The following is a 27,096-nucleotide window of genomic DNA, read 5'->3' as shown; positions in this document are numbered from 1 at the left end:
ACACGCCCAATGAATGTACTCTAATTTCCCTTGCTAAGAACTGGCTCCCTGCCCCATCTCATCCTCAGCTCTCAAATTCATGGTTCTTCAAAAGCTGCCTAGGAACTGATTCCCCGTTTAAATAATTCCTGCTGGGCAAATTGGTACAGTCTCAAAGGTCCTAGGGAAGAAAGAACTCAGGCTTTGGGCAAATAAAAATGTAGACAAAGCAGCACTGAGAGCAAGGGTTCAAGGGATTTTTGTGAACTGTAGGGCCTTTAAAAACTCCACTAACAAGGTTGCCTGAAACCTGGCTTTCCCTTATCCCACATTTCCAGCTAAGAAGTGAGTCTAAACAACTGCCTGGGGTGGAGCAGAAACCAGGGGTGCCGAGGGTGCCGCACGACGAGCAGCTTTGGCTCGGCAGCCCTGACACCGCCCGGGCTTTCCGGGCCACCAGAAACAGACAAGGTCCAAGAGAAGGCAGGCAGTCTCCTCCCTACCCACCGCTGTCTCAGGCTTCCCTATTCTTACACACTCCACCAGGTTTGCACACAACCCCTGATGCCGGCAACAGCCCAGGGACTCATTACTGCCAATATGTTTTGTGCCTGAAAATCCCAGCGCTCTCATCCTACAAGCCCCCCCTCCCTTTCTCTCCCCCTCATTCATCTGCCCGGCACAGGAATGATTCCTCTTTCTAAAGTCACAATCACCAGATGGGCTTTTAAAGCCTCGGTTCTGAACCACTTCAAGAGCCGGGGCGGCCGGGCCGGCGGGGGGGAGATGTGAACGGGGGTTCCAGAGCGCCTTTCTCTCTGTAACTAACCTGTCAATCAGCTCGCCCTGCACAATGGCTGGGAGAAGGTCAATGCCGTCAATCTCTCGGTCGCTGGGAGGCTTCAGGCCCGCTAGGGACAGGCTGGTGGTGAAGAGATCCATCACATTCCCCAGCTGGTGGCTCACCTGGAGTCAACAGGAAACAGCGTGAGGAGCCCAAGGTCGTGCCTTGGGGGTGGGCGGGGGCAGCCCAGCCCCTAGTCCCGTCAGAGCAGAGCCTGTGCACACGTGTGTACACATACACAGACACACAGACCCCCCACTTCTCTCCACTGTTTCTAAGGAAGCCTGTGTACAAGTTGCCTATAGCAGTGACTTTCCCCCAGAACATGAGAAGGGTCAGCGTACAGCGCGTATACGTCCCACCAGCTTACCCTCCTCCAGAGACAAAAAGACTAAGTCAGTCTTAGGGTAAGAATCCTATTCTGAAGAGCTTCTCTCCCCTATCCCAAGCCTGGCCAGGTTCTTGGGGATCTGAACAGGACCCCGAACGCCAATATTGTTCCTAAATTTGGGTCTCTTTCAGGGCAAGTGAACGCTGACCCTCTGCTGGTCTTGCCTACCCCTTGCGACTGCTTGGATAGGGAATACTATGAGACGGATAAGTCCACATCAGACCTGGACCTTTGGGACCCTCTGGACTTTGGGTGTTGGGATGAAAAGGCCCAATTTTCTGGGATATGATTCATGGGAGAAATTTCATTGCACGTCTTTTCCCTCCCAACCCTTTTCTGGCTCCCTGCCCCCACTCAATCCTTCCTTGTCTAGCTGAAGGTTTCTATAGTCCCCTCGATTCCCTTTCCCAGGAGGACACAGGTGTACAGCACAAAGAGCGAGCATTCAAGTCATTAGTAGAGACAGGGAGAGAAGCACAATCTTCCCCTCCGGTCTACAGTGCAGCCTCAGAAAGCCTGAGCTATATCAATCCCTGTAAAAGGAAGGGAAGAAGATGATTTTACTCCGCGGTAGCTTGACATATTTTGGCCAACAACCAATACTTTATAATGAAATGACCATCCACAGCCTAGCTTGGCCCATTAATCCACCTGCAGTCTGGCTGGGAGACAGAGGCCGATTATTTAAACAAGGTAGCAACTTCGCCGGGATCGATATTCCCTGCAACTGAGCCTTAGACACGTCCGGCTTTTTTTGCTTCCAAGACAGGGTTCAGCTTTCTGAAAAGAAGCTTGGACGGTCACTCAGCTAACAAAAAGGGCACTCAAGCATGCTCACAAGAATGTAAGATCCAGGATTTAAATGGGAATTCATCTGGGAGGGACCATGACCCAACTCTCTCTTTACAGCTCCAATGGCATTGTGGATGCTCAAAAAAGTTTGTGCTGAGAAATATTTTTTTAAATGAGGGAAAATAATCATTTCCTTTCTCTGTCCCGCCTCGCTCCCCCAAGAAAGCATGGCAAGCTTCCTTCCCATCATAAAGCTAGGCCAGGGGAGTCAGTCACGCTGATGGAGCCTGTTTGCTTTTAAGTAAACAGAACCCAGAAGAGAGCTCGTGAACATGGGATCGTCTGGCAGTGGTCACACGCGGGACAAAACCCGATTCAAAGCCCCAAGCAGGAGGAGCCGGGCAAAGCTCGGCTGCTTTTCCCCCAGCTGAGGATGGATTAACCATTGTTGGGCAAGGCACTAGAGAAGCTGGTCAGCCTGGCATCCGTGTCACAACTGACTGACCCCAAGCCTCCAACTCCGAAGCCTGACAATTTTAGGCGATGAGATCGGCCAACTTGAACGAATTTTGAGGAAACAAAAGACCCAGGAGCTCTGTTGTAAGGCAGGATCATTTCTGCATTATTCTTGATAGCAAAATTAGGCATTTTATTTTCTAGCAGGGCCTTGGAGAACAGTTTGCTAATGCTCTGAAATATAGAGAAAAGCAAAAATGGACTTCTGTCTCCATCTGAAAGCAGTTCCTGTGATGGAATTCCCGAGTGACCAGAGGAAGCCTCTTGGTGACTTTTTCCCCTTTGGAAGTGGATGGGGGTACACATTCCTGTTCTCCCCCGAGAACCAGCGCTGATCCATCTCTACTCCCTCATTCTAAGTGTGGAGATGAGACAGTCCCACAGTAAAGCAGTTGTGCTCTTTAGAAGGAGAAAGGGAGTCGGGTCCTGGCCCAGAAACCGATGTTTGTTTTTTTCTCATCAGAGTCCCCTCAAACTCACCCTTCCCCATCTTGAGCTTTAACAGGTAGTGTCAGTCCAGAGGCCCCCACATTCACAAAACTGTTATTAGCAACTAGGCCCAGGCTATCAGCTAATTTATACAAGGCACTGTGACAGTCCTGTGGGGCCATCACCGATTCCTTGTCCTGGCCCTCATTAAACATAACCAGATGGCGATCGCTGGCTTTAATCATCCAATTACGTTCCTGGTCTCCGATGAACATTCCTCTACATGGAGGAGAAACTTCTTAAGGAAATTAAATGCACATGCCACAGTCACTTGGATTTATCTGCAGCACCATGTGGAGGAGGGGGAAACAGAGGCAACCGGGCAAAAAATAAATAAATAAAAGTTCGAGGAAGAAATAGAATCCCTATGTTTTTGGTCCATAGTACTCTTTTATTCTAACCTCTTATCCAAACTTTTTTTTTTTTAAGAGAAAAAAAAAAACCCCAGATAATATCAGTGTTGGAAAAAAAATAAATAAAAAAGGAGGGATGGGGGGGAGGGGGATGTGTGTGTGTGTGTGTGTGTGTGTAAGTGTGTGTCTGTGTGTGTGTGAGAGAGAGAGAGATCAGATAGTCCTCATATCAGGAAGGAACAGCTGGTAGTACTCACGTAAGAAGCTCTCTTTTTTTTAAATATAAACTCTCAGTGTATACATCACATCTTTAAGAAAATGAAATCCTTTAGCTGTGGGCCTTGCAGTGAGAATAGCCACCATTGCTGTTATCAGGGCTTTCAAGCTTTAACTCTGAATCAAAGGCAACAATTAATAAAGTCGCCCCCGCCAGGAACGGAATGGGGAGAAAGCTAAATATTTGAAACTGGGTGAACAAATGTCAGGGTGTTTTTAAATAAAACCCTTTCACAGTTATCACAGCGAGCAGGCCTGATATCCCTGTCTAATTCAATTTCAGCGTGTGCCCCATGGGAGATGGCGAGGAAAAGGTTGCCACGGTGTCTTTGGCTAAACAGGCTCTCTTCTCTTTCAGGGGACAACAATCAGAGAGAGGTTGGGGGGTGGGTGATGAAAAAGCACCTGAATAAGAATTCTCTTCAGCTGGAACCTTCCAGAAGGTAGACAAGGCATGGGGAGTTTGCTATGAATTCACCTGGAAGATGGAGCAGGAAGAGGAGAAAGGGATTTCCCGGAGCATCCGCTGCCACCCCGTGCTGGGCGCCCCAGTCTCAGGCTGCATGGAGGCCTCTCATAAATGACCATTAAGATGCTGGGACTGAGTCTGATACAGAGGCCGCCTGAGAGTCAGACAGAGAGCCTTCTCACTTCCTATCACCAAAGAGGCAGGAAAAGTGAGCCTTAGGCAAGCAGGGAGGGCGCAGGGAGGGGAGGCAGTGAAGGGCCTCCAGGGGTGTCCACAGCTCTCCTCCTCCTGTGTCACCTGCTGGGCCTGGGGTCCTACTCTGAAAAAAAAGGGTTTAGGAGACCAGATTATCTACAAGGTCCTTTCCAGGTCTGGAGCCTCTGTTCTTGGGAGTCAGAGTTCTGTCTCAAGGGACCATCTGACCACAGACAAAAATGATAACAAGAGCCAGCATTTATTAAGGTCTGTTAGCTCACTGGAAGCTCCCAGCAATCTTGGGAGGTAGGTGCTGTTATTACCTACAGTTTACAAAGGAGGAAATTAAAGTGACTTGCTTGGGGCTACACAGCCAGTGAGCTTCCGAGGCAGGACTGGAATACGTACCCTGCCCTGTGGAAAATCTGCTCAGAAACAACAGAAACTCTGTCTGGTATCTGGGGGGCTGGGGCAAATGTCACAGCCCTTGTTTATCGAGATCACGATCCAAGCCCCCTGCACCCCAGCCATCACATCCTGTTTTTCTGTTCAATATGGTTAACTGCCCACACATGAACTAAGTCAGCCCATAAGCCCTGGCCCAGAAATCTGTATAAATGAGACCCTTTGTCTCACTTGCTGTTGGTCCCCTGACTAAGCCTGCCTCACTTTTCAGTGCTCACAATAAAATCTGCCTTGACTGAGAGCCGACTTGCTCCCCAAGATTCTTTCCTGAGATCCCGACTAGTCATCAGCAGTCAGAGGTCAACAATCACGGCTAGCCAGCTTCTGGAGCAGGTGGAACGCAGCTATTTCTGACTCCAAGTCTGTCACTGGATTCACTAGACCTGGGCTCCTCACTTGTCTGAGCCCTGATTTCCTCAACCACAAAATGAAGAAACTGGACTCCATGATCCTAACAATGAGAGCAATTCTAAGGGGAATGGACCCTGCCTTGGAGACGGAGGACTTGTCTGCATTACAGACCTTCAAGCCAAGACGGAAAAGGACCGCTTGTTGGGGAAGGTGTAAAGGGGATTCTGACCCTGCCTTCTGAGAGCCTACAACCAGACAGATAACAGCAGGGAGAGACAGAGAAAAGGGGAGTATGAGAGTTCATTTCTGTGACTCGCCCCATCTGTCCTGCACAGTAGCGGGACAGTCACGACAGCCATATGGTTGTCACAGGCAAGAGCTCGAGCCCCCATGCCACGGGCACTTCTCGGGGACTGTAGGGAGTCCCCGTGAGAGGAGAGGGGCAAACATGGGCCCAGGCCCTTGTCCCTGGAAGACAAGGTACTCTCCAAGCTCTCTTCCTGCACAATGCTTGGTGAACTTGAGAACGCGCCATCTGCCCAGTGGCGAGAAGTCAAGCACTGCCCCTGGCTGTCAGCGAGAGGGACAGCAGGGTTCCGGGCAGGAAGCAGGATCGGGCCAGAGTGTGGACTGCCCCCAACCGAGAAGCACAACTGGCTAAGGGCAGAACGAGTGGCAGCTCCACGACTGGGTGCGTACCCGGCAGAAGTCCCTCCCGGCCGCTCTTAATGAGAAACCACTTCTACACACGCTCAATGAGTGACCACTGCATTCAGAGTGCACATAATGAGGGGGACACCAAAATAAAGCCTAATATGAAGTAATCTCCTTCCAAGCCCTCATTTCTGAATTCTCTAGTGTTGAGAATAGGCCCTAAGAGTGTGATTCAAAGACCCTGAGAGAAGCATCATTTATGATTAAAAAACACCACACAGGTAAATGTCCAACAACAGAGGGATGGCCAAATCGTCACGATGCACTACTGTGGTCAAACACTGCGACATAATACTATATTCAAACCAAATCATGCCAGGGGAGGAAAGCAGAACAGGAGGCACAGGTATGCGACATATAAGCAGGGGGGACGAAGGGAAGGGATAAGCATTGGTGGAGCACCTATTGGTGCACTGGACTATGTGCTTTTACAAGTTTGGGGACCAAATAGACAGAAAATCTAGACGAAGACTTGTGGAAAGTGAGTCTAAAAAGTTCAATTTTTTGCACCTAAATTACCACTTAAAGGCAAATAGTTGCAAAACAAGTCTAACTGACTAGTGATGTTTACTGCAAAGTAGTATTTATTTTTAATTATTAAAAATTATATCATAATTGTTATAATAAATATAATATAAAATCCTTATCAATTATTATAATGAATATTAATAATTATTATTCATTTATTGTCAATATATATTATTATAATTATCATCATAATTATTAAAAATAAAAAAAAAAACAAGTCATTCTTCCAATTGGTTGGATTTTTATTAGAATACCTAGATCTGTCTTGGAACAAGATGTAGAGAATCCCAAGGAGTTTTGAGAAAAAGAAGCTCAAGGTCACACAGCTAATCGAAGGTGAAGCTGATAAAAGGCTGGCAAATTAGGAAAGCTTGAGAGAACTGGATTTTTTAGCCTAGAGAGGCTGACGAATAGAGAAGGGATAAGCTATTAACAATTTCCAAGTATATAACTCACAGGACGAGCTCACAGAAGGCAATGATTGCCCAACACTAACGTACACTAATTCTGCTTGTGAAACTCTGCCTGTTTCTAGTGTTCTGGGTTTATGTAGGAAGCAAAGGATACATTTCCGCCCTGGAGAGGATTCTAATTTGAAAGGCGAAAAGGCAGCCCTACAAGCAGTGATGCTTCCACTGCACATGTCACTGCAGAGCCATTAAGAAAGCTTGAGCACACATATACACAAATACTCTAGTGCAGAGAAGGTGCCCTGGATGGGCAGGAGTTGGTAGGTTCCCAGGCCAGGCTGAGCATACTCAGGAGGGATTTGCTGTGAAGGGGCCTGTTGAATCGAGGAGGATAGAGTTCCTCTCTCTTTCGCTACTCCTTTTTGCAAGCCTATGGACTCTGTGACTATGACTCAGCTGCCTTCACACCCCAGAACGTTCCCTGCCAGGCTGGCCCCCTTCTCCCATGGGGAGGCCCTTCCCAGGCCTCCTTTTAGGGGTTGGGCCCAAGCTGGCCATGCTTCCTTCTCCTCCCAGCTGGGCCTCCGATTGTCTGGCTTTGTCCCTGCATCCTCTTTGCCCTTTCCCCCTCCAATATGCCCTTTCACTGTGAGAACATAATCTCCTGAGGACAAGGACTGGTTTTTCTTTCTTTCTTTCTTTCTTTTTTTTTTTTTTTTTTTTTTTTTTTTCTTTTTTTTTTTTGTATTTTCATTTATTTTTTGCCCAGGCAATTGAGGTTAAGTGACTCACCTAAGGTTATACAACTAGTAAGTGCTAACTGTCTGAGGCCAGATCCGAATGTAGGTCCTCCTGACTTCAGGACTGGCGCTCGCTCCATCCACTGCTCCTTTTCTTATATTTTTATCCCCAGCATTTGGTACAGAGCTATAGAGAGGCCTGCCTGCCTATTTATTTCTAGAATGAGTAACATGTCACCATAAAACAGTTTATCCAAAAGGCCTGGAAATAAATGGGGGAAGCTACTGGATGCTAGAAATCTGGAGCAAGTGAGGAGACAAAGTGGAAGTTACTGGGTAATGTGGGGTCCAGGTGACCCCACATCCTTATGTTCCTCCTTATCCCTTCTTCATTATTCACTCATGTTCACCTTCTCCACCTTTCCCAGCCAGGAACAGCAGCATCCCTCCTTCCATCTGCTGAGCAGATCTTCCTCTTTTTCTTTAAAACACAGCTTAACTCTTAATGCCTTTATTAAGTACTCCCAAATTAACCACACCTGGCTCCCACGACGACTCCAACAGTACCAGAAGCATCTGTGTATAGCTAAAATTTGCTGTGCATGGTACAGACATATGGTGAGACTTTTTTTATCCCTTTAAATTTTTATTTGTCCTCTCCCCCTTATTAAATTTTTTGAAGGTATGTATGTTGTCTACTCTTCTTTTAGATCCCCATAATTAAAGCCATAAACAAACATTTCCTAAGCACTTATGTGTCCAACATTGTACATATAGAGAGTATATTAAGTGGGAAATGCCCCATATGCCATGTTCTGGGCATCGAGTCTCACTGACAAACCAAACAGCCTGACAGAGAAAGCGATCAGAAGTCAGGACACGATGGGCTGTCACTGAGAAAAGGACAGGACACTTAAGGTTTCAGCATTCTGGTCACTACCTCATCAATTTTGAGAAGCACCAAGAAAATACCGAAAGGCAGAAGATCATCCAGAGCAGTGTGAATTCATTTCAGCATTTTGTTTTTCAAGCCCACACTTCAGCTCCCCTACCCAGTCTTACTAATCTCTAATGTGGTCTGGTCCTTTTCTTCTCATGGCACAGTGCACATGATCACCTGATTTTCTTTTTCTTTTTTTTTTTTTTTTTCTTTTTTTTTTTTTTTTTTTTTTTTTTTTTGTTAAATTATAGCTTTTTATTGACAAAACATATGCATGGGTAATTTTTCAACATTGACCCTTGCAAACACTTCTGTTCCAACTTTTCCCTTCTTTCCCTCCACCCCCTTCCCTAGATGACAGGCAGTCTCATACATGTTAAACATATTAAGTATATGTTAAATACAATATATGTGTACATATTTATACAGTTCTCTTGTTGCACAAGAAAAATCAGATTTAGAAAGGTAAAAATAACCTGGGAAGAAAGACAAAAATGCAAGCAAACAATAACAAAAAGAGGATCATTAGCTTTTCTTTAGCATGTGTGCCCCTCAAACAGAGATCTGGCCAATCTAGGCCCCAAGTCCACCTTGTTAGCTTGCTCACATAAAGAAGGATTTGTTTCTGAGGATGGAGGGGGCCCTAGGCAGGAATCTAAAATGGGACTGAAAAGGATGGAGGAAGGGGGCTAAAAAGAGACTAAAAAGGAGAAATAAGAAAGAGAGTGAATATCAGCTGTGGTCCAAGATAAGCCTTCTCAGCAAGTTGTCACAGTCTGAGTTGAGGTACTCACCTGTCCAGCAGGTATATGTCCAGGCCACCAGGCGATCGCTGGCTCCCTCATCCCACCTTCAAAAGTGGTTTGTTTCCCACATAGGAAGGGCCCATTACTGCCCCCTGGCCAAGAAAATTCAAAAATCACTTAAGTGGGAGGATCCAGACCAGTGGTTTCCTCCGCTCCTCAGTCTTTTCTGCCCATGTCTAACCAGTGGCCAAGGCTTGTTAGGTCTTCTCCCCCACACACACTTCTTCTTGCATCCAGCCCTTTTTTCTCCACCCACACAAGGCCTGCCCTGGCTCAGTGTAGAGGCAAAGAAGACCAAGGATAGAGCCGTGGTTGTAGTGGGGCCACCAGGAACGTGAATTTACAATGAGGCTTCTAACTGGTCTCCTTGTTTCCCCAGTCCATCCTCCACTCAGCTGCCAAAGGGATTTTCCTAAAATATAAATCTGATCATATCACTTCCTATTCTATCAACTCCAGCAGCTTCCTATTGACTCTAGGATCAAATATAATTTCATTTTTACCTCATTCTTCTTAAATGTCTATTTTCATTTAATACCACAGTACATTAATATAACTTTTAAATTATCTACATGCTATATGCTCAAAAATTCTTTTACTGAAAAGTGTATGAGATCAGAAGACATCAAGGATGACCCAATATAACTGCCCCCTTCACCTCCTTGTTCCTCCCCACCCCAAAAACCCAAATGAATAAAGGAACTAATCAAAGGAAGCCAAAATTAGGCTTCTAGGTAGACAAAATCCAGGATTTCTAGAATTGGGCTCTCTAAGATATAGTCACTATTTGTTAGGAGGAAGAGGGATAATCAAGCCATCACTCAAATCACTTAAGACAAATACTTTGACAAATGTTGGTATTAATTGAGAAAACATTGAAAGGAACAGTTAATAGAAAGGATGTCTATAGACTTGTTTGTTGAGAAAATATTTACCAAATCCTCATTTTTCTATAATTGCGGCAATCCTGATTCAAAAGAAGTTTTAGGAAAAAGATAAGGAAATACCATTTTACCCAGAATGTACTGCCCTTAAGAATGCTCTAAGGATCTCCTCCAGTTTCTAAAGTTTATGGTGGAATGAATGATGGTCCCAAGGGACAGCAGAGCTTGAAAAGCTTAAGAAAGAATGCCCATGGTAGATCATTAAGAGATATCTGAATTGTTAGCAGTGGGAAGTAGGAACATCTGAGGCTGATGTCGCAGAGGACAGTCACATTCCCGTAGGAAGCATCCCCTGCTAGCATCCCCCACCCCCAGACTATGGGTCTTGCCCAAGGTAGTTTTTAGAATAGACTTTGGAGCATATCATCTAAAAATTAAAAATCTAAGGGTATGATCCCATTGATAGATATAAAGTCATGGGGAGGCTTAACATGAGACGCTTACCTTGAATGGGAGCAGAAATGAGAGCAGCTCCATTATCAGATGTGAAAAACACAAATGTGTTCTCTTGGATACCCAGGTCCTGAAGGAGTTTCAGTATTTTCCCAATGCAATCATCAATTTCACGAACAGCATCTCCATATCTACAGGAAAAGGGTAGTTGCAAACTTTGATTAACTCAGGGCCATCACCAGTTCAACAACTAAAATCACATTATGTACTAACCCTGTGGCTTTAATGAAATAGATTGGCCAAGGTCACTACCTCTTTTTCTTTTGTAAGGGGACAAAACAAAGCTGCATAAGTTCAAGGTCATATAGCTAATCAAAGGTAAAGCCAAAACTACTGTTAATCTTCCAGCAGACCAGATGAGAAATACTTCCACAATTTTCTGCCATTATAAAAATAACAAACACAAAATTTTATGTGACTTACCGCCCTCTTTGACTGGTACCCAGGAAAGATTTTGAAGCATACACAGGTGCGTGGGTGGCATCAACAGCCCAATAGAGAAAAAAGGGCTGTTGGTGGGCCTGCTGCTTAATAAAATCCACTGCTTCCTGTAAATAAAAATGAATCTGTTCCCTGCCATTGGAGGTAAAATACCCATCACTGCAGCCATTGAATGGCCCACCCCACACTCAGCTTTCCAATACCTGTAAGTAGATCTGAGTTAGATTAGCCTCTCCTGTCTTGAGATTAATGGGGAAATCTTCAAAGAATCTGAAAGTAACATAAAATAATAAAAGTCAGCAGACCCAGAATGGGAGAATGTCTTTCCTCCCTGAATTTTGTGATTAAGTAAAAGTAAGAAAATGTATAGATTATGCAACATATTTTAAAAACACAGCAGAACAGGGCTGTATAGGCAACAAAAATTTAGACATTTTGAGGGAACAATTTATATCATTAAGAGATTAAAACACCTTCATACCCTTGATCTTTGATTAGGTGATGACAGGTAAGAACAGATGATTTCACTGCTATGCAGGCTTTGGGCACCCCCCACCAATTGATTAGATCGACTCTTTCTAGGCTCTGATGTCCCAACACCTCAGAGTGGGGCTTACTTGCTCTGTGTGGTCTCTGCAAAGAGATTCTAATTGTTGCCTCTGATAATTATGCAAGTTAAAAGTGTCCCAGAATGAATGTTAATTCACTGACTCACAGAAGAGAGAGATATAGATTATTAAATGAGAAGAATGAGGAGTCTAAACTGAATGGACTACTTTAACAGAATAAGCAGTTTAAAACCCCCATTGCATGTTGCTTCCTGGAAAAGGTGAGAAGCAATGTAAATGGAGAAAGAAAAAACTCCATTACCTGCCTACCATCTCCCAATTCCTGTAAACAGGAATGTTGGGCCTAGCCTTGTTGTCATAAGGTCCAAAATGACAGTTGGGGGCTCCAAACCACTCATCAAATCCATGCTTCAAGGGGTGAAACTGGGGCCTGTGACCCAAATGCCTAGAAACAAGAATCCAAGCCATTTTAGGAACTCACAAAATATATCTCACCCAAATACTGTATGTATAATAACAATTTTAAAAGGTCTCAAATTATATCAAAATTACATAAAATTATATCATTAACAATCTGACAATTAGAAACTCTCTAGATGTCAAACTCATAACCGCTTCCATGACCTTAACTCCTCAAATATCATCCCATGTACCTTTGCTTCCTTCTCACCCAAAACCCAGGCTACCAGAAGAGGACAAAGTAAGTTTAAACTATGACTTTCCAATAATTCTGGGGGTTTTCCTTTGGTCTGCTAATATTAACAGTGACAACAAACATTTATATAGCACTTTAGGAAAAAATCTTTTCCTGATAAGGTTTCTTGGAGCTCCAATAATCTCTTCTTTCAACTTTGGACAGTCACTACTCAAGAGATAGCCCCCAAAGGTCATAACAGGTTTAGGTGGGCACATTAAGCTTATGTGCCCAAGCTTTATCATGGATGCAGCACGACTTCACGTAACAGACTGGAACAGCTCCAGGATCTGCTAACTATGTACTTATAATTTCCCCCAAAGCCCTGTATTATTTATGTAGATTTGAGTGATTAGAAGATAAAACGGGCAAAGTGCCCACTTTGGTGATAACTGTGAAATCTGTTCCAAAGAACGAAGATCATCTGCTTGGAGTCAAGAGAGAGAGGGGGGATTTCCAGTTTGCAAACCCCCAGCACACATTGGAGGCGTCAATCTAAGCTGTGGAGAACTTCCTGCCAGGTTCTGTTCCTCCCGAGTTTTGTCAAGCCTTCTTCCTCCCTTTGGGGAGCAGCTAATCTCTGACTCCTCCAGCCAGGGGAAAGCCCAGAGAGCAGGAGCAGCAAAGATTCCATCTGAGCCCACTCTACACAGCATGCACCCCCCATTAATCCACTGTCCTTGAGATCCCCACAGATACCCCAACCTCAGGGGAGATCTAGTCTCACAACCCAAAGAGCAGATACTTCAAGACAATAATATTGATACCAACAGCTGCCATTTACACAGCTTTGTAAAGCTGGTAGAGTGGGTAACGTGCTCTCTCTCACTGGTATCTCACAGCTGCACTGTAAGGCAGGTGCAAACTGGAGGCATATTGACCGAGTGATTGGAGAGCTCTATCTCTGGACTTTAGAGAAGTCATTTAACTTTCCTAGGCTTCAATTTCTCCAGCTACAAGAAGGAGTTCTCTAAGATCCAGTTCTAAAATGAAGTGGATTGTTTTCTGAGGACTCTGGAGCTATGTCTTCTCAATCTTCATGCTTCATATTCATGGGAAAAGAAGAATTTGACTCCATCTATTTCATTACTTCATCCCCTCAGAGCTATCCTTTAAACTGCTATGTATTTTCTCATAGGAATACTCTCTGTTGGACCCAAGTATTGCCATGTTCTCTCTATACAATCCAATCCAACCCATTAATTTCTGGACTGGAGGGGGATGGTGGTAGAGTCATTTTGGTTCATACTCAACTCACTAGGATGCATTCTGGCTTAGAATTAAAATAAACAATCTTTCCTTAATGTAATTACAGAATTAGAAAGTTACTTGTAAGCAAAACTATCAAGTTCTATTCCTTCTAAAATGGCAATAATAATGATGATGGTAATAATAACATACTTCTGCAAAACCCTCAATGCTTTAAGTTTTTGTCTAAGTATCAAAACAACTTTGTGAGGCTGGTAGGATGGGTATTACTGTCACTTTTTTATAGATCAGAAATTAAAAAGGAGACTTGCCTGACTGTCTCATCTAAACCTGCTGCCAGTCAGGTAGAGTCATTGAGCCGACAGAGAGCTGGCAGTGGAGTCAGGAAGAACTGAATTCAAAGTTTGCCTCAGATACTCAATAAGCTGCGTAATGCCGGACAAGCCCATCTCTTGACTTGGTCTCCTCATTTGTAAAATAGGGCTTTCCGTAGCCAATAAGATAGTATAGGTAAAGTGCTCTGCAAACAGTAAAGTGCTATATAAATGCCAGCTGGAGGTGTCTAACTTTGGACCCCAGCCGAACCAGATTAAAATGCACTTGGGAATTTCTTAACAGAAAAAACTCCCAGAAAATGTCAATGTGTGGTTTTCAAAGTCAGTTAGGGGACAGAAGGTCCCCTATTTGCCCCACAGGATAAAGAGGTTGGGCCAGAAGCTCTCTTGAGGATGTGCTCCCCAAGTGCCTGTGACCAAGGAGATCTCGCCAGGAGTTGTAGTCACTCTCTGCTAGCTTTTCTCTGCATATCTGCTTAATTACGTTTGAACTTTGGGCCTATTTTTTGCACAGACCCTACCCTCTGGAAGCAATATTTCTGTAACTCTGACCCTGAGGCCCAAGCTTTCCTGGAACTATCTTGAAGCTGGTTCTTTCAGAATCCAGGCCTTAAGCTCTGGAGAAATTTATCCCCTTATCTCTGAACTTCTGCTTTAGGGCTCAAGCCACTTGGCTGGGCTCGAGACCATCTCACATCTCCATTCCAGCTCTTCCCTGGTCACCAGTCCCTGGAGGCCCTGTCTTCTTCTATTAGAATTAAGATTCCCTGAGAGCTGGGGAGTCTCTCTCCTATTTCTCTCTTCTCAAATTTGTAAAAGAAAGAAATATCTTGTATTTCTCTTTTACTACTTTCATAGTATATCTCTCCACCACGTTTGTCAGTATCTAACAAATAGTAACTGCTCAATTCTTCCCTTATTTCATTTACTGTATCTCCCCCCCATCTTTTTGAGTGGTTCTGTGCACAAAAATGCAAGGTACCTGATTTCTAGAAAGCTATTCCCCAATCATCCCTCTCCCTGTGCAGAAGATTTTGATCTGCTAGTATTTCCTCTTGTTTCTAATAATTTAGATGTAGATTTTGGCCTGTTTTCTCTCCATTCAGTTTTGGCGTTGGTACATCTGAATAAACTAATCAATATGAACCCAGATTCACATGTGTTTCATTACAGACCCGCTCATTCAGCACTATGAGACACACCAGAGACCCGGGGCCACCCTGCTGCCTGTTAACTGTTCCTGATTAGATCAGTCACTCTTCTGTGTGCCAACCCATTCCTGGTGCTAATTCTGGCCCCTTTTTCTCAGCTTGCTATTTACTCAGCTTTTTCTCCACTTTTTCTACGACACAGATTAGCCTGGAAGCCTGATGAGGCTTGATTCCATCAGACAAAGTCTTTCCAAGGTCCCCAATGGGTTTTCCCCTCGCCTCCACACTAGTCATCATTTTGAAGCTGATTGGCCTGGCATGGGCAGCTTCCTCATCCAACTGAAGGATCAAGAAACCGGCTTTTCTCAGTCACTAGGGAGCCTCCTGACAACTAGGATTTTCCAAATAGAAACTTCTGGTGTCCTTTGCTCATTTTTAATCACCATCATCAGACAGTCAGGGAGCAGCTGCTCTATACGAGGGTTCTGTGCTCAACGGCAGAAAGGATATGAGGCAATACAAGACTCAACCCCTGCCCTCACAGAACTTACACAGACTGTATGGGGAGACCAAAACTAAGGAGATCAATAACAACACAAGGCAGGATAGAGAACTTCTAATAGATGGCACAGGCCACAGATGATCAGAAGACACAGCAGTCATTAGAAGAGGAAGGCTTCTCAGGGAAGGTAGATCTGGAGTTGGGCCTTTGGACAAGAGTTGAGGAACAGATAGAGGAGGTGGACAACAAAGAAAGAAGGAGGTCATTACAGATGCTCAAGCCTGCTCACTCTTATTTCTATAAATACTTTCACTACCTTAATAGGATTCTAAGACTAAGGAATATTTTAGGGTTAAATAATCAGATATGTAGCATGGACGTTCAGGTGCCTCAGAATTCTGGGATATTGTCACGAGGCCAGCGATATTGTTGGGTTATTGCAAAACTTCCTGATCCAAAAGATCAAGATGATAGCCAATCATGGGTTCAGAAGATCTTGAGGACTCAGGGAAAAGATAGACTTTTGGGTGTGAGCAATGTAGGGATTTATTCATTTCCTTTATTAATTAATTTCATTTACTTATCTTTAAATGTAGAATATCATAGCAAATCTCTTCCCAATTCCTACCCTATTAACGTACTCCTACTAGTTATTCCTGCTAACCCTCCCCAAAGCAGGTTTCCAAATCCAAAAACAATCCTTTGATATATATATTCCTAGTCCATTAAAAGAACTTCTCACATTAGTTGTTTCAAAAGTGGGCTTCTCTTTCTGCATTTCAAGTTCTTCATCTCTTCAAGTGGTCAAAGCAGATATTTAACCTTCATTCTTTTGGATTTGTGATTTGTCACCAATCAGAATGAGTTCTAAAGTCTTTCAGAGCTGGGGTTTTTTCCTATGGGGTTATCATTTCATAAACTTCTAAATCAGTTTACTTCATTCTACACCAGCTCACTGAGGATTTCTTGTTTCTTGATTTTGTGGGGGGAGAGGGGAGTCTCTCCCTTTTCCAAGGGAGCCTGGACTGAAGTCGGCAGGCTGCTCTGAACACAATTCAGGGGAAACTGAGGCAGAGAGGAGGTCACAGATGCCAATTTCAGCCTGGCTGAATATCTGCTTCCTGGGGACTTAAGGGCACAGGAGAGAGGGCCAGTAGCAGACAATACCATTTTCCCCCTTTATTGCCATTCTTCACTAACTGTAAACACCACACTTTCCTCAGAGGGTGCGATAACATCCCTAAAATGCAATAATACAAGGTGAGGAGGGAACAGATAAGAAGGCAGAGCTGGCAGGTTACACGGCACTTTTACAGGCATAATAGGTGTTCCACTAAAGTCCCCTCAGTGAGAAGGCCATTTCCCTCTGGTGGACATTTTACTCCAGATCAGTTATTTGTGCCCCAGGTTGGCCTGAGCTCTTTGTGGCAACCTTGCCCTCCCACAGCCCAGACAACTCCAGTTCCAGCCCTGGTACCTTCTACCAAGCTGCAGAGGCTTCGGGCATGCAAGGCTGGGCTGTGTGACTACTGTCCGAGGAGCAGCCTCGACCCGCATCATCAGAGAGGGGGCACTGCGTAACAATTCATAAAGACTGTCTACTAAAACAAGAGGATTATTTACTGTCTTCTGAGAGAAAGTATTCACAACAATGACAACACTGCAGAACCTTGCAGTTTTAACAAAAGTATGTATTTATATAAAGAGTACATTTGGAGCAAGGTCCCCAGAGGTAGAGATAGGAGGCCACATGGGCTAGACCAGGCCAATACCCCCAACCACCCTAACCACCATTTCCCTTCAGGCCCTGAGAGGGGACCGCTTCAGACCCTGAGTCCAAGAGCCTTGGGGATAAGCCCTGGACCATCATCCTAGGAAGCATCCAAAAAGCTCCAAAAAGGGCTATAGCCACTGAAGACCCAGAGAGAAAGTTCTTGTAGCCAAAATCCCTGATTCCATCCAATCTTTCAACAACAGAAACTGACTTGATTTTTTATCAGTAAAAATGAGATTGAGGAGGAGACTTTAGCGTCTGCTAATCTGATCCCTAAGGCCTGTGGCACTTTCCACAGAACTTGGAGCTGAAACCTTTCATATGCATTAGAATATGAGGGCTTGGAGAGCAAAGGTTTTGGTTCTATTTGTATTCCCAGAGCTTTGTACACAGTATGAGCTTAATTAATGCTTCATTCACTCAACCAGACCAAAATAGTTACAGTACTGTTCATATTCTAAACCACAAAGCAATTTTTTTCATCCTACAACACTGGATTTGTTCCATTACCAAGTCTTGTGACCTCTACTCACAGATTTTTTCTCCTCAAAGCATTTAGATGTCAGATTTTATCTGGGTTAAAACATAAAGTTTTTCCATTTCCAACCTAACAAATTTTCCTTGTTAGGAAATTTTAGTAATGATTGCTTGGAAAAAGTCTACATCTTGGCCGAACGGTACATACCAAAAATGGGGAGGGGGGGTGAGAGGGGAAACTCAAGCCAAACTTACCACTTGCCAACAATCTTATTGACATAGCCTGCTTTCTTCAGCAGCTCAGGAAGGAGGAACTCCGAATCTGGGATTCCTCCGACTATTTCCTGAGGTGTATAAGCTGGGGAGAACAAAATGGCTTTGTATTCTTATTTGCACCAACAGGGAAGTCACAAAATCATGTGGTCCTTCAGAAATGTTATTTTGATTGAAAACAAATCTGAAAACTGGGCTCTCTGGACACATCATTAAAGCAACAGGAAAACATGAGGCACCTTATGAGCAGCCCCTCTCCAACCAAGTGCCATAAAAATGGGCTGGAAACCGGTGCTCCCCAAAGGGCACCTCTGACACATGCTGCAACTGGGGGGTTCCTCAGCGCTTCCAGAGTGAGCTGCCAGCCCCCATTCTGCACTTCCTTCTCCCTCCCTGACCATTCCTTTAAATCCTCACAGGATCCTCTTCCTCCTCCCATTCCTAACAGCAGGTGGGCCTTCTCCAGGGGGTCTTGGTCCTGGGCTCTCCTCCCTCCTTCACGGTTTCACGTGGTTGAACAGGTTCATTAGCCTCCTTTCTACAGTCATCTGGCTGTGTGTGTGTAATGGTGAGGAAGGAATGTCCCCTGAAGCTTCTCTAAATACTTCTAGTCTCCTAACATGAGGGAGTTAAGTCTCTTGCTAAAACTTTTTTCTCCTATTTCAAGGGAAACAAACAAATAAACCTGTCTAAATTCTGTCTCCTTAAGCTCAGCCCACTACCACGGACTGGTTTCCCCTCTGTTGGATTCTTCCACTGCTCCTACAACCCAACTAGGCCTCCCTGGCAAAGCCTTTAGAAGCTCCCAGGCCACTCCCTGAGGCTGCAGGGTTCCCGCTGCCCTGCTCCGAGGCAAACCTCTGAGCTCCCTGGCCCTCAGCCCATACTGTCCTTATGCACGTTTTATTGCATATTCTAGTTCTCTGTCTCCGTGTCCCACTGCTCCTATGAGGTTCTATGGGAAGGAGCCTCATCTTAGCCCCTCCTCATTCCCCCTCATGCCTGGCAGCCATTAGGCCTCCACCTGAGAGGCTCTGATTGACAGCCCACCCTTGGGACACTGAGCAGAAAAGAATGCATCCCAAGGATGGATGGAACAGGACCCCAGCAGCAGAAAAGCAGCACATAAAAAGCCAAAAAATACTGTTCAGGAACAGTGATTAGCGCCTGTCAGATCCCTGCCTTATCCTGCCACAACAGGTTTCATTCTGAGTCAATAAGGATGTCAACTGACCTGAGCAGCAGTAGGGGCAGCACATTTCAGTGCAAAGAGGCTGGGCTTAATGCTCTGTCTCTTCAGCAGGTGGATGGGGGTGGGTGGGATGCTCTTTTTAGTGCAATGTTTTAAACTCCAAGTTGGCAAAGTCGCATCTATCTCAATTTCTCCCAAATACATATTCAGCCAGAAAAATCATGTAGATAAATAACAGTTTAGATGGACCCCTCTTTTCTCTCCACCTCCACCCTTCTTTCTGAAAAGATAGCCCAACCCATCTTTTGGTCAAGCTCTTAATACTCTCTGCAAAGCTATTTGACAAAAAAACAAACAAACAAAACAAAAAACCCCAAACTAAAGGCCAGGAGGGATTTCTGAAGGATAAGAGAAGAACAAAATCCATACCATTTCGGGCATGTGCATTGGTTGTATAGAATCCATTGCGGATGGGAAGGCGGCCAGTGAGCAGTGCTGCTCTTGCTAGAGAAAAACAGAAAGAAAGACAATAAGAAATGATTTAATAGCATAACTTACATGGAAATGTCTTGTATGACTACACACGTAACCCATGTCAAATTGGGGGGGGGGGAGGGAGGGAAGGAGGAATTTTGAAAGTTATAATTTTGAAAAACATGTTAAATTTTTTTTGACATGTAATTAGAAAAAATTGGAGAAAAAAAATACAATCAGATTGGAATAAAGTAACTGATATTGGGGGAAAAAAAGAAATGGTTTAATGGGAACAGAAAATTGGATATGAAGTGGTTAATGCAGAAATGCTTTTCATGACTTCATGTATGTAATGGGTATCGTATTTTTTGCCTTTTCAATGGGTGGAAGTCAGGATGGAGAGAGAGAGAGAATTCAGAATTGAAAATAAAAATAAGATTTAGAAAATAAAATGGCATGAAGGCATCTACTGCAAGATCCTGAATAGCTTATCACTCAGTCGGTGAAAGCCACCAAACTTCCCTTGCAAGGCTTATGAGACTTGGAGGTAGCTCTCAAAACTACCCTTCCAACCCTCCAGGGGCAGGAATATTTTCCACTTTCCTCTTTTCTTCAGTGATCATAACATTCTATGAGGGATGCAGAGTAAGTTCTTATCAGGAAGAGATTAGAGGCTTATGCTCTCAATAATCTCTAAGAATCATGATGATAATGATAAATGCCACCTGATGTTTAGTGATTAAAAGTCTGCACAGCGCTTTATATACATTCCCTGACTTGTTCCTCACAAGAGCTCAACGAGATAGATGGTATTAGCATGATTTTACACATGAGAAAATGGGAGGCTCAGAATTTAAGTGGCTTGGTTACACAGTTATTAAAAGTGTCAAGGAACTTGGATCTTTCCTGTACTTGCAGTCCAGGGCTCTTTCCACTAGACTAATTGTAGTCCGTGTAAATGCAGGAACACTAGTTTTTTGCAGCACAGTAGAATACATGGTGGCTATTGCAACAGACCCGAGGCCCTAGAACCCCAGGGATCAGAAGAGGAAGGGAAGTGTAAGAGCTCTCCGAGCTACCCAGGGGTCATTCTGGGGTGTGAGGGGTCATTCTCTGTCCCCAAAGGACAGAGCTTCCATTCCCAGGCCCGGGAGATCCCCACCCTATGACCCTGGGGCAGGACAAACTCAAGTCTACTTACAAGGAGAGCAGAGGGGGTTGGCAGTGTAGAAGTTAGGGAAAAGCATCCCTTCGGCAGCCATTTGGTCCAGATGAGGGGTCTCTTTAGAAGGCTCTCCAAACACCCCCAGGTCACCCCAGCCCATCTGCAGGGAGAAGGTGGCAACACAAAGGCAGGTGAGCAATTCATCCCTTCCCCCAAGACTGTGTGACCTCTGGGCGGCCAGCTTGCTCACTGCCACACTTTTATCAGCTCCTCACACAGTCCTCACTCTTGCAGGTTAGTAGCACTTAACTTTTTGCAACAGATGCCAGTGCCAACCTCTCAATTTTCTCAACCCTCACATTCTAATCTTAGAAATGTTTCACTCAATTTCTGATTGATCTTCCATTGGCTGAAGGCCCACTCAGTCTCTAACAAGGCTGATCTATATTAAAAAAAAAAAAATCAAAACCAACCCTCTGAATGTTGAAAACTTTGCATATACTTTGAAAATAAAAAGCTTTAAAAATAAAATAAAAATAAATAAAATTTTAAAATCATTTAAAAAGAGCTGGCTATGCATTTCAGAGGGTTGGCTTTCAAAAAGATTTGGAGCTACAAAGAAGGGCAAGACAGTTGTGCCCACACAGAGTTCATAGTCTCATGGTTATCTAAATGTGTACTCATGTTTTAAATGACTCCAGGACTCCAGGAAAGCGCTTTTCTTCTAATCTGTTTTGTACAGGCACAAGCAATGTTCCCTTGGCTCTGAGGAGATCGCCCACCTGTGGCCACTCTGGCATCCGCCCTGGTCCATTTTCTGCCTCTGGGATGCCTTCTTTCCAAAGACGGAACCCTACTTCTTGTAGGATGGAATCTTGGTTAGAATTCTGACCAAGCTAGGAACAGGCTCTCTGGCAGCTATAGAACAGTGCAGCAAAGGGCAAGTACGTCAAGGAAACGAAAGAAAGAGGAAACAAGTCATTTGAAATGAATAAGAAAGAGAAGTGAAAGAAAAGCAACCGTAAGCCCACATGGACAAATATTTTATAATGCACGTTTTAAAAGTAAGGAGCAGGAAGTCCCTGACCCAGAATCTCTCTAGGATGTCAGAACAGACACAATTCTGAGGCCGATGTTATCCAGAAGGGAAAAGTAATCCATTCCTGGCTGGCCAAAAGCTTTTCTCCCAGGCTGCTTCGGCATTTTAGGATTTTTTTCTTTGAACCCAATAATCCATAAAATTAATTAAGACATTAGGGGACTAGTTCTGTCATATTTTCATAATTTGCTTTTAAGAAAAATCAAATGTGTTAGGACACCTCTCTCTATATATGTATAGTGTGTGGTGCGCTCTCTTTATTTATCTGGTGCTTAGGCTTCCTTTCTACATAATGTCTTCCCCAACTTTTTTGAATTTTATGTTTTGAGGAAATTGTTAACTAGAACAATAAGTAACCTGAAACACCCATGGGAATCTTCATATAGCCCCTACAAACATTGGAGGCAGACTGGTAGACAAAGGTGGGGTCCTCTTATTTTCTAGGGTAACAGTCTCTACATTTTTTGGCTCCTATATTGCTGTCAAAATTTTTTTTTTGAGCATGGCTTTCCCAAAATGGGTATGTTTACTTATCTGTAGATTATATACATGAACTTTGTACTAATATTTATGTACATCATAAAATTTACACAAAAATAAAAGAAATTAAAAATTAAAAAGAATGAAATAAGGATGAAGTAATGTTTGATCCTAGAAGCAAAAGGAAGCTATTGGAGGTTATTGAGAATTGACAAGATTGGATTTGAGCTTATCTAAATTGCTTGAAGGCAGCTAGGTAGCCCAGGGATAGAATACTGGGTCTGGAGGCAGGAATCCCTGAGTTCAAATTCGGCCTCATTCACTTATTAACTGTGTGATCCTGGACAAGTCACTTAACCATCATTTGCCTTATTCTACTAGAGAAGGAAATGAAAGGCCCCTCTAGTATCTTTGCCAAGAAAACCCCAAGGATAGTATGGGTGAACTACAAATTCCCTGGGGAGCTATGTGGAGAATGGTCAGGTAACTGAAGGTGAGAGACCGTCCCAATTACTGTAGTAACCCAAATGAAAGGTGATAAGGGCCTGAACCAGCATGCTGGTTGTGTGATGGAAAGAAGGGAGCAGACAGATGTGGGTGAAGAGAATAGATAAGATCCAGCCCAAGTGAACGTGCTGGCTGGGGGAGTTTTTGAGCATGGGTGACTGAGAGTCTGCTCCATCCCTACACAGAGCAGGGATACATGGTAAGCACTGGTCCTGGGAGCCAGAAGCGAAGGGTCTGAGCCCCAGGTAGATGGTCTGTTTGTCTCAGTTTCCTCAACTATCAAATGGGAATAATAATAGAAACCACCTTGAAGGATAGTTGAGGATCAAGTGAAATAATATTTGTAGCACAGTGAAGAGTTAGGGAAGAATGTGGGCTGGAGACAAGCTCTATCACTGGGATCTGAGGCATGCTAGAGTGTACCCATCTGCCCCATCCCAACTTTGGTGACTACCCTTCTAGAATTTCTCAATGTACCTTCTGTCCTCATTCTAGATGCAGAGTGCTAGGTGAAATGAAATGAAGACTATTTGCTTTAAGTAGATACTTAAGGAGGTGGGGGGAAGCGGAGTTTTTCCTCAATGTAATTAAACTAAAGGATAATATCACATTAGATTTATGCCAAAGCTTTTATAGAGTTCCAACTACCTACTCAGCTGGGGGTTCGAGACTTGCCAGTTCAGATTTAAAACTGAAGCCCAGAGCAGGATCCTGTCCATGTCACAATATAAAGAACTATCTGGAGACAGTGGAATCTCTGCCTAGAAGGCCCAGCCATCTCCTCCAGTTGCCTTAGGTAAGAATGCATGCTGGGGAACAACTCGCCTTATCTCATGAGAAATGGATATGTCACATCAGTCTTCTCTTCACTTTCTTACATAACCAGATCTTCTAGTTTCTTCCTTTTCCCCTTCTCTAGATTTATCTCCAGATCCCCCGCCCTGTCTACTTTCTCCACTCCGGCCTATGCCCAGAAGGCAGCAGGCTATCATAGATCCCTGGTTGAAAGAAACTTCAAAGACCAACCAGCTATCCAGTTCCCTCATTTAACAGAAGAGGAAACTGAGACCCAAACAAGGAAAAGGATAGAGAGTGAGCAGGAAGATGTGGATTCAAGCACCCAGCTCTATCACTGAGTCCAAGAGAACTTGATTCTTTCTGAGCCTCAGTTCCCTTATATGCAAACTAAGAAAGTTGGATTAAAAATACTATAAATGAACTAAGAATTAGTAAGCATTTCGTGTGTATTATGTGAGGTGCCGGGGAAACAAAGGCAAACGCCCTCAAGGAGCCTTCTGAGGCACATAACACAGGGGCAGGTAAGGACAAGACATGCAACTGTACATTTTATTGTGTTTGATTCTCCACTGCTTTCCAGGCTTGAAATCTAGGATGCTACAATGTTCCTGTCTCTGCAACAGAGCAGGTATGTGCTGAACACTGGTCTGGGAGGCCAGGCTCTGCCTTTTAGTATGGACGTTTAAGTCAGTAGAGGCTTTGTTTGCTTCAGTTTCTTCAATTGTCAAATGGAGATAATAATAGTACCTATCTCAGAGAATCGTTGAGGATCAAATCATAAATATTGGTAAAAGGCCTTAGCACAGTGCCTGGTACATAGAAAGCACTATAAAACAATTATTTTCCTCTCTTTTCCCCTTTTCTCTGGGACTCAGTTCTGTATTCCTCAATGGAAAAATAAAGGGATGGAATTAGATGATCTTTAGCTCTTAAACACTATTATCTTCCATGGACTAGTTATTTAATTTTTCCAACCTCACTTTATTCATCTGTCAAATGGGGATAATAATACACTAGATATCTCATTACTATAGTCAGGAGAAGGGTTTTGTAAACCTCTATTCTTTCACTCAAACAACAACTATTTTACTCAGGACTAGAGAATGAATTATGCAAAATGCTGGGGGAGAGTCTGGATAAACTGCTAGCCTTTGCTGTTTACATAGATAAAAAGATTCAATTAGACTTATGAATAGAGGGAGTTGGACAATTGACAGTAAGGACCCTTACAACTTTAAAGCTAGGACTCTATAATATATATTACAAGAGAAGTACCACAGAGAGGTACGAAAATGATTGGGGAGGTCTGAGAACATTCTGACTCTCTTCTCTCTGTGATCTTTTCAAGACGGACTCATGATACTCAGTAGATTACTCCCAAAATTGTTATTTCTACCCAAATTCCTCTCTCCTTAGTTTTAGACTTATATTACTGCCAGTTGGACATTTTCTCCTTGTGCCCCACATGGATCTGAAACCCAACATCTCAAACAGAATTCTTACTTTCTGTCAAATCCACGTCTCCTGGGTTGGCAGTTATGGAGTTATGACTCTCTTTTCCTTCTCCCCCAAATCCAGTCAGGTATCATTTTGTAGTGGCAGGAGAAATTTAGATATGTCACATCTGTCTTCTCTTCCCTTCTTATATAACCTCCTGTCCTTCTCACCAGACCTTTCTGCTTCTAGTTCTTCCTTCTCCCCTTCATTCTCTAGATTTGTCTCCAGATCTCCAGAGCCATATCTCCAGATCTGGTCAGTTCACAAGGCAAATTTATTTAGATCCCTTTTCAGTCTGGCTCCCACCCACCTTTCCAATCCTTCCGCCATCTCTTGGCAGCCTGCAGCCCATCACCTGACTTTGCACAATGGATCTCTCCAGTCTGGAATCCACTCACTCACTCACGGTAACAGAGCTCTCTTCTACAACAGGCTTTAGACTTTGCACAGTCCTCCCTCACTTAAATACAGGTCTTCTTCAAAAACAACAGCTCTCCCCATTCGTCAACAGCTTCCCTCTTCAAATGACATTGTACATATTATTGAACTGTGGACATGCATACTCCTCGCCCCAGAACAATGAAGTTGGAGACCAAAACAAGTTTTGTTTTGTCTTCTTATCACCAAAGCTTAACACAGGGAGTGCTTAAAATATTTAGCAGTGGAACTGAGGACTTTGTTAAGAGTAATGAGGGAAGAATGAAAGGATTTGGAATCAGCCAACCCTCCTATTTAACAAAAGGGGAAAGGGACAGGGGATGGGAAGCAGAAGCGGTCAGAGAGCTTAAGGGATTTGCCGAAGTGCCGTTTCTTATTGGTACGGCAGGAAAGGGCTGTATTCAGGTCAGGAGAATGAAGTTCTAGAATCAATTCGTTCCACTCAATGGGCTCCTCCTCAGTGTAACGAGGGGGATTTTATTTGCTGGCCTCTAAATCCTATAATTTCAACTAGTCTACAAGCATTTATTAAGTGCTTACGGTGTGCCAGCCCCTTGTGCTAAGCATTAGGGATACAAAGAAAAGGCAGAATTCCGACGCTAACCTCAAGGAGCTCAGTCAGACTGAAGGGGGACAACACCCAAACAACCAGAAAAATCGGCGATGATCTCCCCTCCATGCCCCTCCCCCATCTCTCTCCTTCATCCCTAACCCTGCCTCCATTTGATTTAGGCTAGAAAGGACAATGAGGGAGGGTACTGCTGGACTTCAGAGGCCATCTAGTCCATTTTACAGATTGGGAAACTGAGGCCTGAGGAAGTTCAGCAAATTTAAAAAAATCTAGATGGAGCACAGTCTGAATCTGAACCCAGGACCCGCCCAAGGTGCTCCGCTGAACATTATTTTCGGGAGAGCTCCAGACCGCTCTGCGAGTCTTTACGCAGTGGGATGCATCAGTGGAGGGTGTTTCCTCGCCCAGGAGTTCCGGAGATACCAGTAGGGGACTGTGGGAGGGGGCGCACGAATTGGGGTTGGGGGGTGGTCAGGCATCGCTACTTCCTGCCAGCTTCCTCCCGCCTGGGCCCCGGTCATTCTCTCTGGACTTTGGAACCCTGACCCTAGCCCCGGACTCACGTCGTCCATAAGGAGGAGCACGATGTTGGGGGGTCGGGGGTCGGCCTCCGCCCCCAATGAAGCCCAGCTGAGAAACAGGCTCAGGCCGAGTACCATGGCAACCGTCGCCATGACAATCGCCGACGCTGGGATAGCGACGGGTGCTGCGCGCCGTCGCGGACCGGGACCGAAGAGTCCCGGGGCGGTGTGGGCAGAGGCGGGAGGAGGGAAAACGGAGCGAGAGCGAGGCTGA

The 27,096-nt window shown here is 44.3% G+C and overlaps 1 protein-coding gene across 4 annotated transcripts in view; it reads right to left on the bottom strand.

Moving 5' to 3' along the window:
* Positions 1 to 27,087, bottom strand: part of GALNS (galactosamine (N-acetyl)-6-sulfatase) — a 65,474-nt gene extending 38,387 nt beyond the window's left edge. Inside the window, exons 1-10 of one of the 4 annotated variants that reach the window (XM_051974786.1) lie at positions 26,865 to 27,087; positions 20,948 to 21,071; positions 19,702 to 19,776; positions 18,063 to 18,165; positions 11,967 to 12,110; positions 11,300 to 11,366; positions 11,079 to 11,203; positions 10,647 to 10,786; positions 9,247 to 9,350; positions 809 to 945 (exon numbers count right to left, since the gene is read on the bottom strand). In XM_051974786.1, coding sequence (XP_051830746.1) covers positions 809 to 945; positions 9,247 to 9,350; positions 10,647 to 10,786; positions 11,079 to 11,203; positions 11,300 to 11,366; positions 11,967 to 12,110; positions 18,063 to 18,165; positions 19,702 to 19,776; positions 20,948 to 21,071; positions 26,865 to 26,975 — 1,130 coding nt within the window. In that variant the 5' untranslated portion in view covers positions 26,976 to 27,087. Of the gene's footprint in view, positions 1 to 808; positions 946 to 9,246; positions 9,351 to 10,646; positions 10,787 to 11,078; positions 11,204 to 11,299; positions 11,367 to 11,966; positions 12,111 to 18,062; positions 18,166 to 19,701; positions 19,777 to 20,947; positions 21,072 to 21,693; positions 21,987 to 26,864 lie in introns of those variants that run through there. The other 3 variants (XM_051974784.1, XM_051974785.1, XM_051974787.1) reach the window with 3 other exon arrangements.
* Positions 27,088 to 27,096: the final 9 nt, after the last annotated feature.

This window comes from Antechinus flavipes, chromosome 2, assembly GCF_016432865.1.
Source record: "Antechinus flavipes isolate AdamAnt ecotype Samford, QLD, Australia chromosome 2, AdamAnt_v2, whole genome shotgun sequence".
NCBI lineage: Eukaryota > Metazoa > Chordata > Mammalia > Dasyuromorphia > Dasyuridae > Antechinus > Antechinus flavipes.
The sequence above is the reverse complement of the archived record's forward strand: the minus strand, read 5'-3'. Positions and strand labels throughout refer to the sequence as shown.